General features: G+C 36.3%; 2 protein-coding genes across 2 annotated transcripts in view; both read left to right on the top strand.

Annotated features, from left to right (window-relative positions):
- LOC109085838 (LON peptidase N-terminal domain and RING finger protein 2-like) overlaps nucleotides 1-7,223 on the top strand; it is a 54,017-nt gene extending 46,794 nt beyond the window's left edge. The window contains exons 8-12 of the mRNA XM_042716315.1: nucleotides 129-250; nucleotides 378-536; nucleotides 6,124-6,286; nucleotides 6,457-6,606; nucleotides 6,850-7,223. Coding sequence (XP_042572249.1) covers nucleotides 129-250; nucleotides 378-536; nucleotides 6,124-6,286; nucleotides 6,457-6,606; nucleotides 6,850-7,008 — 753 coding nt within the window. The 3' untranslated portion in view covers nucleotides 7,009-7,223. The remainder of the gene's footprint in view (nucleotides 1-128; nucleotides 251-377; nucleotides 537-6,123; nucleotides 6,287-6,456; nucleotides 6,607-6,849) is intronic.
- Nucleotides 7,224-11,534: 4,311 nt separating this feature from the next.
- Nucleotides 11,535-13,903, top strand: part of LOC122136040 (mitogen-activated protein kinase kinase kinase kinase 4-like) — a 41,533-nt gene continuing 39,164 nt past the window's right edge. The window contains exons 1-2 of the mRNA XM_042717567.1: nucleotides 11,535-11,794; nucleotides 12,109-12,174. Coding sequence (XP_042573501.1) covers nucleotides 11,738-11,794; nucleotides 12,109-12,174 — 123 coding nt within the window. The 5' untranslated portion in view covers nucleotides 11,535-11,737. The remainder of the gene's footprint in view (nucleotides 11,795-12,108; nucleotides 12,175-13,903) is intronic.

Here is a 13,903-nt window from a genome sequence, read left to right as displayed (position 1 = left end):
TCACACACCTGCAAATAATATTGTTTTAACATGTAATTATGTTACTCTATGGCCCACCATTTAATTCAGTGTTAGGCATTGAGAAGATGCTTTCTTATCTAAAGTGCACATATCTTTCTTTTCTGCAGTATCTGGCCACTAGAGCGTACAACAAAACTCTTCTAATAGAAAAATTATTGCAGCGCTTCTTTTGTGATGAGCTAGCAGAAAGGCGAAAAGTACATGAAGAAGAGATGAAAGAATTGTCAAAGTAGGTTGGCTATGGTTATAATGCTTTTCCTAACTCTTTTCTGGTCATTATGCTGTCAATGTAACATTATTATTGTATCTTGTTCATGTGTACATATTGAAAGATTTTTATTTTCTTCTTGTTTCAGCTTGAACCAGGAAGTGCCCATCTTTGTTTGCACTATGGCATTTCCTACTGTTCCCTGCCCACTGCATGTTTTTGAGCCTCGGTACAGGCTTATGATTCGCAGATCTATGGAAACAGGAACCAAACAGTTTGGGATGTGCATTGCTGATGAACTAAAAGGGTAAGAGGCCTTAAATCAGTTTAAATTGTGGGTCTGCATCGATTTTCTTAAAGGAAATAAAGTAACTGTTATATGTTTGTCTCTTTTTTTTTTTCTTTTTTTTATTCCCCTTTTATTCGTCTCTTTTAAGCCATGTACAGTTGAAAGAGGTTCAACTTTTATTTCTAAAAGTCCGTGTAAAATTACATGTCTTGAGAATTTGTGGGGTTTTATTTCATTCCATTGCGTCTCCTATGTTTTTAAATGCAATCTGTGTGATCAGTGCTTCTGCTTTTTGCATTAAGCTATGCATAAATACCTGTTACGGTTTTGTTCATAATTCTTCTTAATGTTTATGCAATTTACAAAATTATATTTGATTCATACATGTTAGTTTAGACATCATGCACTTTTTTTTAGGTCATTTTTTTCATTGCATTGAATGAACACTTGGTGCATTATTTAGCTTTTTGCGCCCTCCTGTGGACTGAGGAGATAAGCCAAAAGTTTTCTTAAAATTAATCTGCATTTAAAATATAAGAAAGGAGTTATTTATTACTATTATTATTATTATTATTACTATTATTTTATTCATTTGTGTGTGTGTGTGTGTGTGTGTGTTCGACTGTTAAAACTATTTGTTGTTCAAATTATTTGTTGTTTGTCTTAATAAACTGGGTAAAATAAAAAAGTGGTTACATTTAAACCTTTTCCCCCATAGCTCTTTGTTTAAAAAAGGTTTTAAAAAGTTCAGTAATTACTGATACTCAATGATAAGGAACATTATATTATGATAAATTTTAGCTATTTCACCAAGCCTTATTGACACACACAATTGGTGATTAAGATTTTTCAGCTATTTGCATAAAATGGTCTACAATGTTAAAATGTATAATTTTCATAATTTGTGTGCTTGGCCTGATAAATGCTCCATGCAGCTGCTATTATTTAATAATAATACTAATAATTCCTTACATTTATATAGTGCTTTTCTGGGCACTCAAAGCGGTTTACATAGAAGGGGGGAATCTTCTCAACCACCTTCATGTGATCTGTTCTAAAGTTTTTTTTTGAACCTCTCTGCGTACAGCTTGCCATTTCTGCCGAAGGATGGTGGATGCAGGGCAGTTGATGGTATCAATTTATTATTATTATTATTATTATATTGGATATCATATGTTAGCATTTCCCATGTGTTCAATTGCTTGGAGTCGTGGTTGTAATACCTCCAAATGTTACCGTGTCTGTGGTAGTTCCTTGCAGACGCCACACTCATACAGTAACAAGGTCACGCTTATTGCACAAAAACACTTGCAAGAGCTTGATTACGAGTGATTAAAATTTTTGTTTTTGCATTTAAAATTTTAGTTTGTTGACACTATTGGCTATAAAACCAGAAAACATCAAGATTGTTTTGATGAGAACTCCGATACTATTGTGTCTATGCTGGAAACAATGCGCAGAGCATACATTGACACCATCAACTGCCCTGCATCCACCATCCTTAGGCAGAAATGGCAAGCTGTATGCAGAGAGGTTGAAAAAAACTTTACGTTGTCTACAGAATGAATGGTGGCTGAAAAAGGCTCAAGAAATTCAATCATATGCTGAGAGAAACGATATGCACAACTTTTACAACTCTTTTAAAACCAAATACGGCCCAAGGAATTGTTCCATTGCACCTTTAAAAGCAGCAGATGGACTTATAATTTTAAAAGATAGAAACAGATCTTGGCAAGATGGGCTGAATATTTTGATGCCCTCCTTAAAGGCACAATATGTAAAAAAAAAAATTGATATCCAAAAACCACTAGAAAAGTGTTAAATATTTTGCTGACTTGTGTACTTGCATTACCCCAAATGTTTCGAAGAATGTTTAAATCCAGAGAAATAAGCAGAAACGGACTGTGTCCATAGCGTCATTGTGTCGCCTGCCAATGATGTCATAACCCATCGATTTCCGGTTTTGTTTTAAAGAAAACATATGGAAACACCAAAGACACTTTAATATGTTGTGCATTTTAATAGACCAGTGACGACTGCACAAAGTAGCATTTTAACAGAACTCTCAAACGTATCTAGTATGATAAAACAGCACTGCTTTTTTTCCCCACATTCACACACAACCTGAAGGAGCGGAAGCTGTCGACTGTGGCATAATAAAAGCTCCACTGCTTTCGAGCTGTGTGTCATGCTTCGACGGCTTTCAGCCTCACCCTGCTTAATACCCAGCCTCACTCTACTACGTTAATAAATCAATAGCTCATCCATGAACATGATTTCTGCCCGAGTCATGTCGGATTGCATCAGCTGTGGGGATAAAGATGACAACTCCCATGATTCCACACTCAATCATGACGTCATCAAACTATGCTACCTTGTCTTTTGTTTATTTTGAATGTGCACCCTCTAGCGGCAAAAAAATACATATTTTCCCTTTAAAGTCACCATGAAATCAAAATTGAAAATTCTTACTTTTTAATGGAATACTGTAGTGTTTGTTATAAATAATTGATCCGTGCACTTTTGATCCATGCACAGTGCTGACACAAGCCATGGGGGGAGTACACTACCCTTAAAAATTTTAAGGATATTAGGATATTACCACAACATTACTCTTAGGACATTGCAAACTATTTTTTTTATGAATAGGACTTAACCTGATGGAGGACGTACTCAGTCATTCAGGCAGTTTCTCTCTCTCTCTCTCTCTCTCTCTCTCTGTGTGTGTTAGCACTGTTATGTATGTTTTGTGCCAGTGATCATTGTCATCTTCCTCAATAAATAAAAAATGTCTTCATGCTAGGGTGTCGCTGGTGAATCCAGTGGAGAGAAATCCCCTCACAACTAACTACAAACTGGCATTCAGATCTACCTCCATTTTGTGAGCAATGCCCAAACTTCCAACGATCCTGTCAATTTCCGAAGGACAAAATCAAGTCCCGCTCTCATTTCAAATGCCGTTTCACTCAGTTAGACGTCACAGTAGAGAAAAAAAGACAATCGCTACTTCCATTTCATGCTTACTTTAATCATCAGTCATTGATTGATTATTCCATCTTGGAGGAGCTACCAAATCGCCACTATTCAAGACCTTGATCGCCATCCAACATTCTTAGAGGTGTTGGCAGCTATTAACTCTCTCCAAAAAAATAAGTCCACTGGCAGTGATGGCAACCCTGCTTAGCTCCTTAAACAAGGTGGCTACCTGTGTACCAGGATGATCCATCAATACATCCTACAGGTCTGGGAACTGGAGTGTGTCCCTCAACAATGGAGAGATGCCAATATTGTCACTCTAGGCAAAAACAAGGGTGAAAAGTCTGTCTGCAGCAACAGACAAGGTATATTACTACTGGCAGTAGCAAGGAAGGTCCTAGCAAAAATCATGTTATATCAGCTGGTGGAGAACCTTACCAAAAATCTGTTACCAGGGTCACAGTGTGGCTTCAGGAAGAATCGGAGTACTGTGGACATGATTTTCACAGTTAGACTGCTTCAAGAAAATGTTGTGAACAGCATCAGGACCTTTTCATAGCTTTTGTTGATCTCTCCAAAGCTTTTGATACAGTGAACCGATAGCTGCTCTGGGACATTCTAACAAAGTTTGGTTGTCCAAAGAAATTCTGTAACATTTTGTCACAGATCCATGAAGGAATGGTAGCTCGTGTTACCATAGGTGGTCAGGAGTCAGAACCTTTTGGTGTACGCACTGGAGGAGAGCAAGGATGGGTGTTGGCACCTGTACTTTTTAACATCTACCTCCTATGTTTCACAAAGCTCCTGCATGATAAACTTGAAGGCATCAGTGGGATCACTGTTGACTTCAGGCTGGATGGAAACCAGGCCTCTGCCAAGGTCTCAGCAATGCAGGTTCTTGAGTTGCAGTATGCCAATGACTGCTAGCTTTTGGCACATACACCAGAAGACCTGCAAACTATCCTTGTTGTTGCTGTGAAGACATACAGCAGATTAGGTTTGTCAGTCAATACTGCAAAAACCGAAGTGATATGTCAATGGAAGCTCAGCACCCACTATGCCTGTTTTTACAATAGAAAAACAACCACTAACAATAGTACCATCCTTTAAGTATCTGGGCAGCATTGTATAAGAAGACTGCAATCTCGATGACGAAACTGAAAATCGGATAAAGCAATCCTCTGTAGCCTTTGGCAGACTTTGACGTAAGGTCTTTAAAAATAAGCATTTTCAATTGCTTACTAAAGTTAGCATCTATAAAGCTGTTTGCATTACCACTCTTCTTTACAGCTGTGAAGCCTGGGTTATATATAGCCGCCACCTAAGGTTGCTGGAGCGTTTTCATATAGGGTGTTTGCAGCAATTTTGGGGCAATTCGAGTACCCCATTTAGAAGTGCTTGCCAGGACAAACTGTAAGAGCATGGAAGCCACAATCACTGAGCATCAATTACGCTGGCTTGGGCACGTTATTAGGCTACTTCAAGATCATTTGCCATGTCTAATCCTTTATGGTCAACTCCACCAGGGCCGCTGTTCCTTAGGGGGTCCGAAAAAGCAATAAAGACCAACTTAGAACATTTTTAAGGAAGTGCCAAATTAATCCCTCATGCCTAAAAGAATTAGCAGCAAATCGCACCACCTGAAGGCAGCTCTGTCATGCAGGAATAAGGCAGCTGGAGTCAGAGAGAAATAAAAGGAAACAACAAAAAAAGACTAAGGAGACACAGCCATGCCTGCCCCTAAAAATTCTGACTTTATTTGGCCATTTGTAATAAATTTTATGGATCAAGGATAGGGCTCTACAGTCACCAAAGGATACACCACAAATGAGGATATATATAAACAAAGTGAATGAATAATTTTAATCCCTGCTTAATGTTGATGCCTGGACATTCTCATAAAATTATTAATGGATTATACCCAAATTGCTCTAAATTCCTGTGTTCTAGAATACATATAATCACTGCCAAATCTGCTCCAACTAAGTGCATAAAAGCCCTAATATACTTCGTTAAATCAAAGTCTTTTGATGTAGAAATCTTTTCAGGTAAACTTAACCCCATTACTTTAGTCAAAATGTGCTAAGAAGCTCAAAAATACCCAAAAAGTCTAAAAAAAACTAAAAAAAAAAACTAAAATCCTTTGAATTCTTTAAAGCTTGTTGTAAGTGACACTTCCTGTTGCTGTTTGGAAGCGTTACGATTGTTACTCATAATAAGTCACATCCATGCCTCCATCAAACATACATCTCAAATTTGAACTACATCAGACAACATGTGTGAAAATTATAACATGCTTTTTATTTTCTTTTTTTGGTGAAAGTTTACCACCTTGCCTTGGCCAAACCATTCAGTATCATAAATCCATTCACATTTTAGCATCTTCAGTGTGAGTTTGGTGGCAATCGCATTAATTCTCTTATAGTATGTAAAGGTTCAGAGTAGCTGACTTCGCTTGAGCAGAGCATATGACATGCAGCATAAAAGTTGTTCATCTTGATGAGTCCTATACGTGTATTGGGTTTAGTACATATACTTTCACAGCTTTTGGTCCTAATCAGAAAGAACTGTTAATGAAGTACATAACATCTTGACATGGAGTTAAATATCTGAGGTGTGTGGTTAACAGGTTTGCAGACCACGGCTGTATGCTGGAGGTGAGGGATGTCAAGTTTTTTCCTGATGGACGCTCTGTGGTGGACACCATAGGCATTGCTCGTTTCAGAGTGGTCACTCATGGCCAAAGAGATGGATACCACACAGCCAAGATTGAATATTTGGAGGATAAAAAGGTATAGAGATTTTTGCAGTCTAGGAGCACAAAAGTATAAACCCAAAAATGGTGTATTGTGTGTGTGTGTGTGTGTGTGTGTGTGTGTGTGTGTGTGTGAGAGAGAGAGAGAGACAAAATAACAAAATCACCAGTCTTCCCCACTGACCATGTATGTGCATGTGTGTTCAGGTTGAAGGAGAGGATTTAACTGAGCTCCTGAAGTTGCATGACTCTGTGTATGATCAGGCTTTGGGCTGGTTCACCTCCCTTAAAGATGATATGAAGAACCAAATCATCAGCCACTTTGGGCAGCTGCCTGTCAAAGACCCTGACCCACAGGTGAATGTTTGGATCAAATCATTCTCACATTTGTTCTAAATCATTGTTCATTGTAATCTTACCTCTAAACTGTCTGCTGCATATCACACTAGTATTTAATTTTAATTAAAAAAAAATTGTAGTTTGCCTTTATAGGCAGGCTAATGTTGCCATTTTTAAAATGGCAGGCTAATCTAATGCATTCAGTTGATGTTTGATTGTGGTCTTGTGGTTTGAATTTTTTTTTTTTTTTTTTTTTTTTAAGATAATCCCAATGGTCCTGCGTGGTGTTGGTGGCTGTTGGCTGTGCTACCGCTGGAAAACAAAGCCCAGCTGACCATCCTCGCCTTGAACGCTCTTAAGGATCGGCTGATCGCCATCCGCAGGGTCCTCATTTTTGTAACTCGCAAGCGCCCTCGATAATAAATGAGGTCTTGGTCTAAATGAGATTATTAACATCAACCCTTAGCTTGGGAATGCTGATTCAGGCTGGGGTCACTGAGGTTTCTTCTAGCGGCCATCTTGGTCTGTCATTGCAGCACGCAACCCTCACCAGTTAGCCAGCTGTGACCAATGTTGGGGAAAGTTACTTTTAAAAGTAATGCATTACAATATTGCATTACTCCCTAAAAAAGTAATTACTATGCATTATTTGTTGCTTTTTATTGTGAGTTATGTATTGCATTACTTTTTGTTTTATTTCGCATTACTTTTTAAATATGAGGAGGGCTTGATTGTTCTTAATATAAGAAGTTCTATTTATAGCAAATATAAATGCCCATTCACACCAAAAAGTGTAATGAATAAACCCCATGTTGAAGGAAAAGTAAATTCACGTCTGTACAGTAGAACACAGGAGAAGAAGGTTCAACACTCTTCAGCAATAAAAAATAAAGCACAATTGTTAGTCTATCTAAAGTCATTTTTCCTTATTAGTATGGTTGAACTGGATCATCAAAGGTCAGCAACAAAGACACTGGTTAATAAAATGGGATTAGATATATATGTGTTATTTAACATATATTTAATTATTAAAGGTTTGCGTCATATTCTCAGTTTGCATTGTTGTCATCACTAATGGCCTACATTAGGAAGTTTTATTTAGTTCAGGTGCAGTCAAACCATTTACCAGTAGCATCAAACATTAAAACAGTGGGAAGTTTTTTTTTTAAGCATCTTCGGTCATTTGAAAATAACACCTCTGTTTTGTGCCTGGGTAGAGTGTACAACTGACCAAATGCTTCCCATGGGCTTGCAAATATCAAAACTGGCCTTACTGTGTGTTAGTTAAAAAAAAAAAAAAAATCCATGTGCTTCAGTTTGGAAATGAGCAGTCACCTTATTTCCATATTGTAAAATATGATTAAAAGAAAAACTAATTTTACTTAATTTAATATTACATGTACTGTAACCCTGTTTCTCTGTATCTTTGTTTCTTATACACATTTAAATGTCTAGTTCATTCACAAACCAGAAATTACAACGTTCTACTGACATCCATTTAATTTTCCCCATGGGTTCAAAAGGCTGCACACTCCTACCTTGAATATAGCCTTAATGATATTTAGTAACAACAACAGGTGTTTTTATATTTCAAGAGTCTGTGAGAGTTTGTGATTTTCATCATGAAAGAATATTAATTGAAAAAAAATTGAAACATTCAGGATGAGTAAATTGTAAACTGGAGCCAAATTGTGTGAAGTCCTTCTTTAAATCATGTTTGAACAAGCACCATATTTATGCGTGGCGTGTAATATACATTTCGATTGTAATGTGTGGATGGGTAGCTTATGTCTATATAATAATCTTTATAGACTATAAGAGGCCTTTGAGCATTCACACTAATTTTCTTCTCATTGTTTTTTTTTTCTCTGTGATGTGCATGTCTTGTGTATGTCCATTATCTACATTTTCCTGTGCAAATTACTAATTAAATGCTGCATTTTTTTTATGTAAATTTGTAAATCAACATGAAATAAATCCTATTTTATATTTGAAAGCAAAAAATTTTATGTTTCTATGTGTCTTTTCAAAGCCATTAATTGAACAAGTCAGAGAAGTCTGGGACATTCATTACAATGTTTGCTAAAGGAAGTAACTTTACGTGCTATGATGTTACTCATGCATATCCATGTCATTTATGTCTTAATAGATTGCATAAATATTACATGAAATGTTAAGAATTGAAATCATATTAGATTTCTTTCATCTTCATTCTATTAATCTTCATCTTTCATTTCAATTAAATTTTGTCATGAATACTACAGACAGATAGATAGATAGATAGATGGATGGATAGATTAAAAATATAAATAAATACCTTTATGAATGAATGCTACAGCTCTTCAACCATCAACATGACATAGAAACTTCATATAGACATGGTTGGCAATATTGCCAACATGAGTTCTTGTGCTTTTGTACTAAGGCCATATCGTAGAGTAGGTTTATATCAGCATCTGCTAAATAAAGTGTACTGTAGCTTACACTTTTCTGACTGGGTGGTCTTTTTAACCCTTATGTTGTGTTCCAGTCATTTTGACCTGGAGAGAGTTTGCCTAAAATTGCTAGTTAATGTTATTGTGGTACATACGCTCAAATCAATCAATTCCAAAAAATAAATACACAATCTTTGTAAAAGGCTAAAGATTTTTGACCAAAAAAATAATTTAGGTAAAGGATTTTCAGCACAGTACAATGGTTTATGCTTAAGTTTTTAGCAACGTAATACATCATTTTGATTCTTACTTTCTCTCTATTCAAGACATTCAAGGCATTGACTGAAAGCTGCTGACAACAGTGATGTGATGCCATTTTCAAAGAAGCTCATAACATGGAATCAGTGTCTTACAGTTTTAAAGGTATGTTTGGAGAATGATTTAGAAATGATGCAAGAACGAATTTTCAAGCTTGTGAATGTTCACATTCAAGTTTTACTCTTTCTTATAAAGGGAGCATTAGAGCTTGTTTCATAGACATTTCCCAAAACAAAACCTTTAAGAATTTAACAAATGAGAACGAATGCCTATGGTTTTAACAGCCATTTAGTTCTCAGCAGTTAATAAACATCTATACTGAACCAGTATTTACAATTGGTTAGAAAACAATATGAAGCAATTTGAAAATTTCAAAGTATAATTTAAAATAAGAATAAGGACTAAGCCCAACCCAACTCTTGACCTACAAAGCATAAAAAGTAATTTCTGCTTGTTGTCCATTGCTCTGCAGATTTTAATTTGCCCAGTGGCCATCTGGGAACTGGATAAGCATTAATGCTGACTATGCCTACTGGCAAATTGCCTTGCTAAGGGCTTAGTGATCAGCTCAACTGCATAGGGACTGATCAGAATGAATGAAATGGGTATGACCTGGAAGGATTCTATATCCCCACTGACTGTGCTGCATTCCACTTCACTTGTAAACATACACTCATGAACTTCTCTAAGCACTTCCCCTCTGGGGATTGCCCACCATTATTTTGAAGTACGATTCACTTCATCAAATGGAAGAGGAAAAATTAAATGGACAGACCCTTAATCCCTCGATTTTGACTGAGGGAGCGAGTCGACTCATATTTCATAGAAGATCACACTTAACTCCACTCCGCACAACTCTTATATGAATTAATTTGAAATTAATCACATAATATGTGCAGCTACTGAAGCTGACTGTTTTATTATGTCAGACAGGGAAGAGCAAATCCAGAGTGTAAGCCATCTGGCTAACTGGTATCTGTATGCTATGCTAGTATGTAAGCTAACTACAACAGACAATGATGGTTATTATAAAATAGTTTAAACAACATGTATTATAAGGTGATTGTGTAGGAATTGTGGGACTAGATTTCTCATGACAGCTGGTTGACTGATTCACAGCCAAGGGCAGGGCAAACTGAGCAAACAAACCTGAGTAAGCATTTCTTAGAAGAGTCACAATCTAGTTAGCAATTTTTGAATGACTGTTGGTGCTTAATTCAAGTCTATCAACCAGTAAAAAGATGATTAGCACTAAATAAAATTAAGCTCTGCAGAGCTCCTTCTAAGTCAACAAGATATAAAACAACCACTTTTGCAGTTACCTAAGGTTTTTTATTTTTTTCAAATCTAACTCATTCACTGAGTGTCATTTTGAAGGCTTCCCTCTGTAGGTTGCATTTGTAGGCCAAATATGAGGGTGTCTCAAAAATGTAATAATTATAAAACTGTCTGTTATTCATAGTGAGCGTTTTTTTTAAAATCATTATTTCTTTCTTACTTTGGAAAGTAATGGTTACTTTTCTGAAATGAGACTGCCTCAGTGATGTATGTGCATACCTCAGATACCAAATACAGCCGTTGTCTGTAACATTATTTAAAGAACAGAAAACGGATTACCCTATATATTCTTAACAATCTTTTAATTATGTATTTGGTTCATTATATTAACATTTTATCAAGTGGGGAAAAAACAGTTTTAAATAATATCTTTTGCGTAACTAGTTAATTTCGTCTCGATTTTGAGGGAGGACCCGATTTCTCACGACACCGACTTCCTGTGTTTAGCTCTAGAATGCAAGATTCACTTTAGAGAATCAATGAATCGGTTCGTTCTTGTGACACTTAAAAAAGCGGTTCACAAACTGACCCACCTATTCTTTTGAGCTATCAAAAGTGAGAGCCTGTAGCAATTTACTTTCATTTTGTTGGTACGGCTGAGTCCAAAGCTGTGTTGTTTATTTTTCAAGACATCATTGTTAACAACTGTTAGCAGTATTGTTTCCATTATTATTAATAAAGTAGACCTACACATCAGTAATGTTGAATATGAACACTATTAATTTACATTAATATAAATATAAAGAAAATTGTTCTCACGTCACAGTTTAACTACAAAACAAATTAATGTTAACTAGATTACAGTGGGGTGATTTAGAAACGCCCCCCCCCACACACACACACAAAAAAAGAACCGTTTAAAATGATTCACTGGCGAATCGGACATTTCTGTAAGGTACAGGGAGCTACTGCTCCAATCCCATTCAACTCACCATGAATTATCAGCGTGTGTCCTGCATTAGAGAAATGTTGCTATAGTAAACGAACCGTACACAGGTTTGCAGTTACGGCCGACAGTGTGAAGAGTATTGTTACAGCAAATATTATACAAATGAAAGATGGCGAACGACTCTCCAGCGAAAAGTCTAGTAGACATAGACCTTTCTTCATTACGGGTGAGTAGCCTCTACCGACTACATTAGCTTGTTTTCATTGTCTTTTGCAGTCGATACCGATGATTTCAGAATCCACGAGCGTATCGTAGTCTTTGTTTAAACGAGAGAAAGCGTTAAACCCATAATATTCATTTACGTTATGTGGAATAGCCATCGCTTAAGAGTTTCGGTCTTTTCTTTGTTTGAACTCCAGTAGCATACGTGTTAAATACATACCACGGGGAGCTTTATTTGTTAAATCCATTGTTTGTTTTGTTTTAATTTACATTGACATAGTTTCACAGTTTTTATTCTTACCGTTTGTTTTACTCTAGGACCCAGCCGGGATTTTTGAACTGGTCGAAGTGGTTGGAAATGGTACATATGGTCAAGTGTACAAGGTTGGTTTTTAAATCTAACTTTAAATTAATATTTTTTAAAAGTTGTTATTGTATCGAAAAGAACCGATAAAATATGTTCTTCAAAGCTAAGGGCCGGTTTAAGAACATAGTATGAAGTGGTATCGAGCACACTTGTGGAAGCTGCAACTTCTTTGTCCATGATTTTGCTTTGCAATTGTGTTTGGGATCAGAGGTTTTCAGGATCCACGCGGGTCTTTAAAAAGTCTTCAATTCCATTTCAAATTAAAATAACTTAAAGTAATAAGAGTCCTCAGTGTCTTAAAAATTATAAGTTCCAAAAATCAAAGAGATCTTAATTTTGGGGCTGAAAAACAGGAATTGTGATACAGACTAATGTGACTTAAAGGGGTCATATGATGCAATTAAAATTTTTCCTTTCTCTTTGGAGTGTTACAAGCTCTTGGTGCATGAAGAAGATCAAAGTCTCAAATCCAAAGAGATATTCTTTATAAAATTTAAAACGGCTCATTCTAACACACGCCCACATGTCTACATCATGATGTGGGAAGATTTGCATAAAGCCGTCCAAATGTTCACGCAAAGAAAGAAGCTGTAATTTTTATTCTTGCTGTTGCCGCTGGCGCCATGGTATGGAGACGCTGTGAAAGCAAAACTACTTTGTTTGGCTTTCCAAAAGAGGACACAACTAGAAATCAGTGGTTGTATTTACAACACTGTTCCAGAACAGTTCAACCCAAATATTCAGATGGGTGCAATGCATTTTATGGAAGATGAGTATGGAATTACATTTGCTTCTATAAAAATGAACGAAACGTTATAAAACTGAACATAACTTTTTCAGAAACTATCAAAAATATGCCATTACAAAAGAAGAAAAACACAATGAAAATGAAAAAAATGAACTCAGTCGCACAAATATCGTGTTCATAATTGAATGCGATTAATCTCAATTATGAACAGAATATTGCGTAGCTTGTCAGTGAACTACTGCTCTGTGTATTAACTGCCGCTCCCGTTTGAAAACAGGTGACAGACATTTACCGCTAATCATGGAACCGGCTTTACTGATGAGACACGCATGACAAATGCATGCGATTAATCGTGCAGCCCTACTCAGTGGCGCGCATATTGGAAAGCTCTAGTGATGATTTGTATTACTAAATATGTAAATAATATTTGGCCTTCGATCGTCTCAGTATGTAAAGATGAGCTCTTGTCCTTCAAGGCAGCTTGAAGTAAGCTTGTGTTACTGAATGACAATAATAACCCGCAACGAACTGCTGCACACTGTAACACTGAATACAACTTGAATACAACTTGTATCAATGTTATTGGTTACTTCAGTAACACAAGCTTACTTCAAGCTGCCTTGAAGGACAAGCGGGGGAGGAAGATGATGCCGCTCTGTGTCTCTCCTGAGAGCTTATCTTTACAGACTGAGACAATCGAAGGTCAAATATTATTTACATATTTAGTAATACAAGGCACGACGTATTGCATACAAATCACAGCGAGAGCTTTTTTTTTCTTTTTCTTTTTTATTAATGCAGAGAACAAAAACATACAAAAGTATAAACATACATCACATAATATCAACCACAAAAAAAAACAAAGAAAAAAAAAACAATAAAGAATAAAATGGAACTAAAGAAAAAGAGGGCCACAATCTAAACAAAATTACACAAGGAGATCAAAGGCAGAGCAAATTCTAAAAGTCCTTATAGCTTTCTTATTAGTAGATACTGAG

This window comes from Cyprinus carpio, chromosome B1 (genome assembly GCF_018340385.1).
Source record: "Cyprinus carpio isolate SPL01 chromosome B1, ASM1834038v1, whole genome shotgun sequence".
Taxonomy (NCBI): domain Eukaryota; kingdom Metazoa; phylum Chordata; class Actinopteri; order Cypriniformes; family Cyprinidae; genus Cyprinus; species Cyprinus carpio.
Note: the sequence above shows the minus strand (reverse complement) of the source record. Positions and strands in the feature narration are given on the sequence as shown.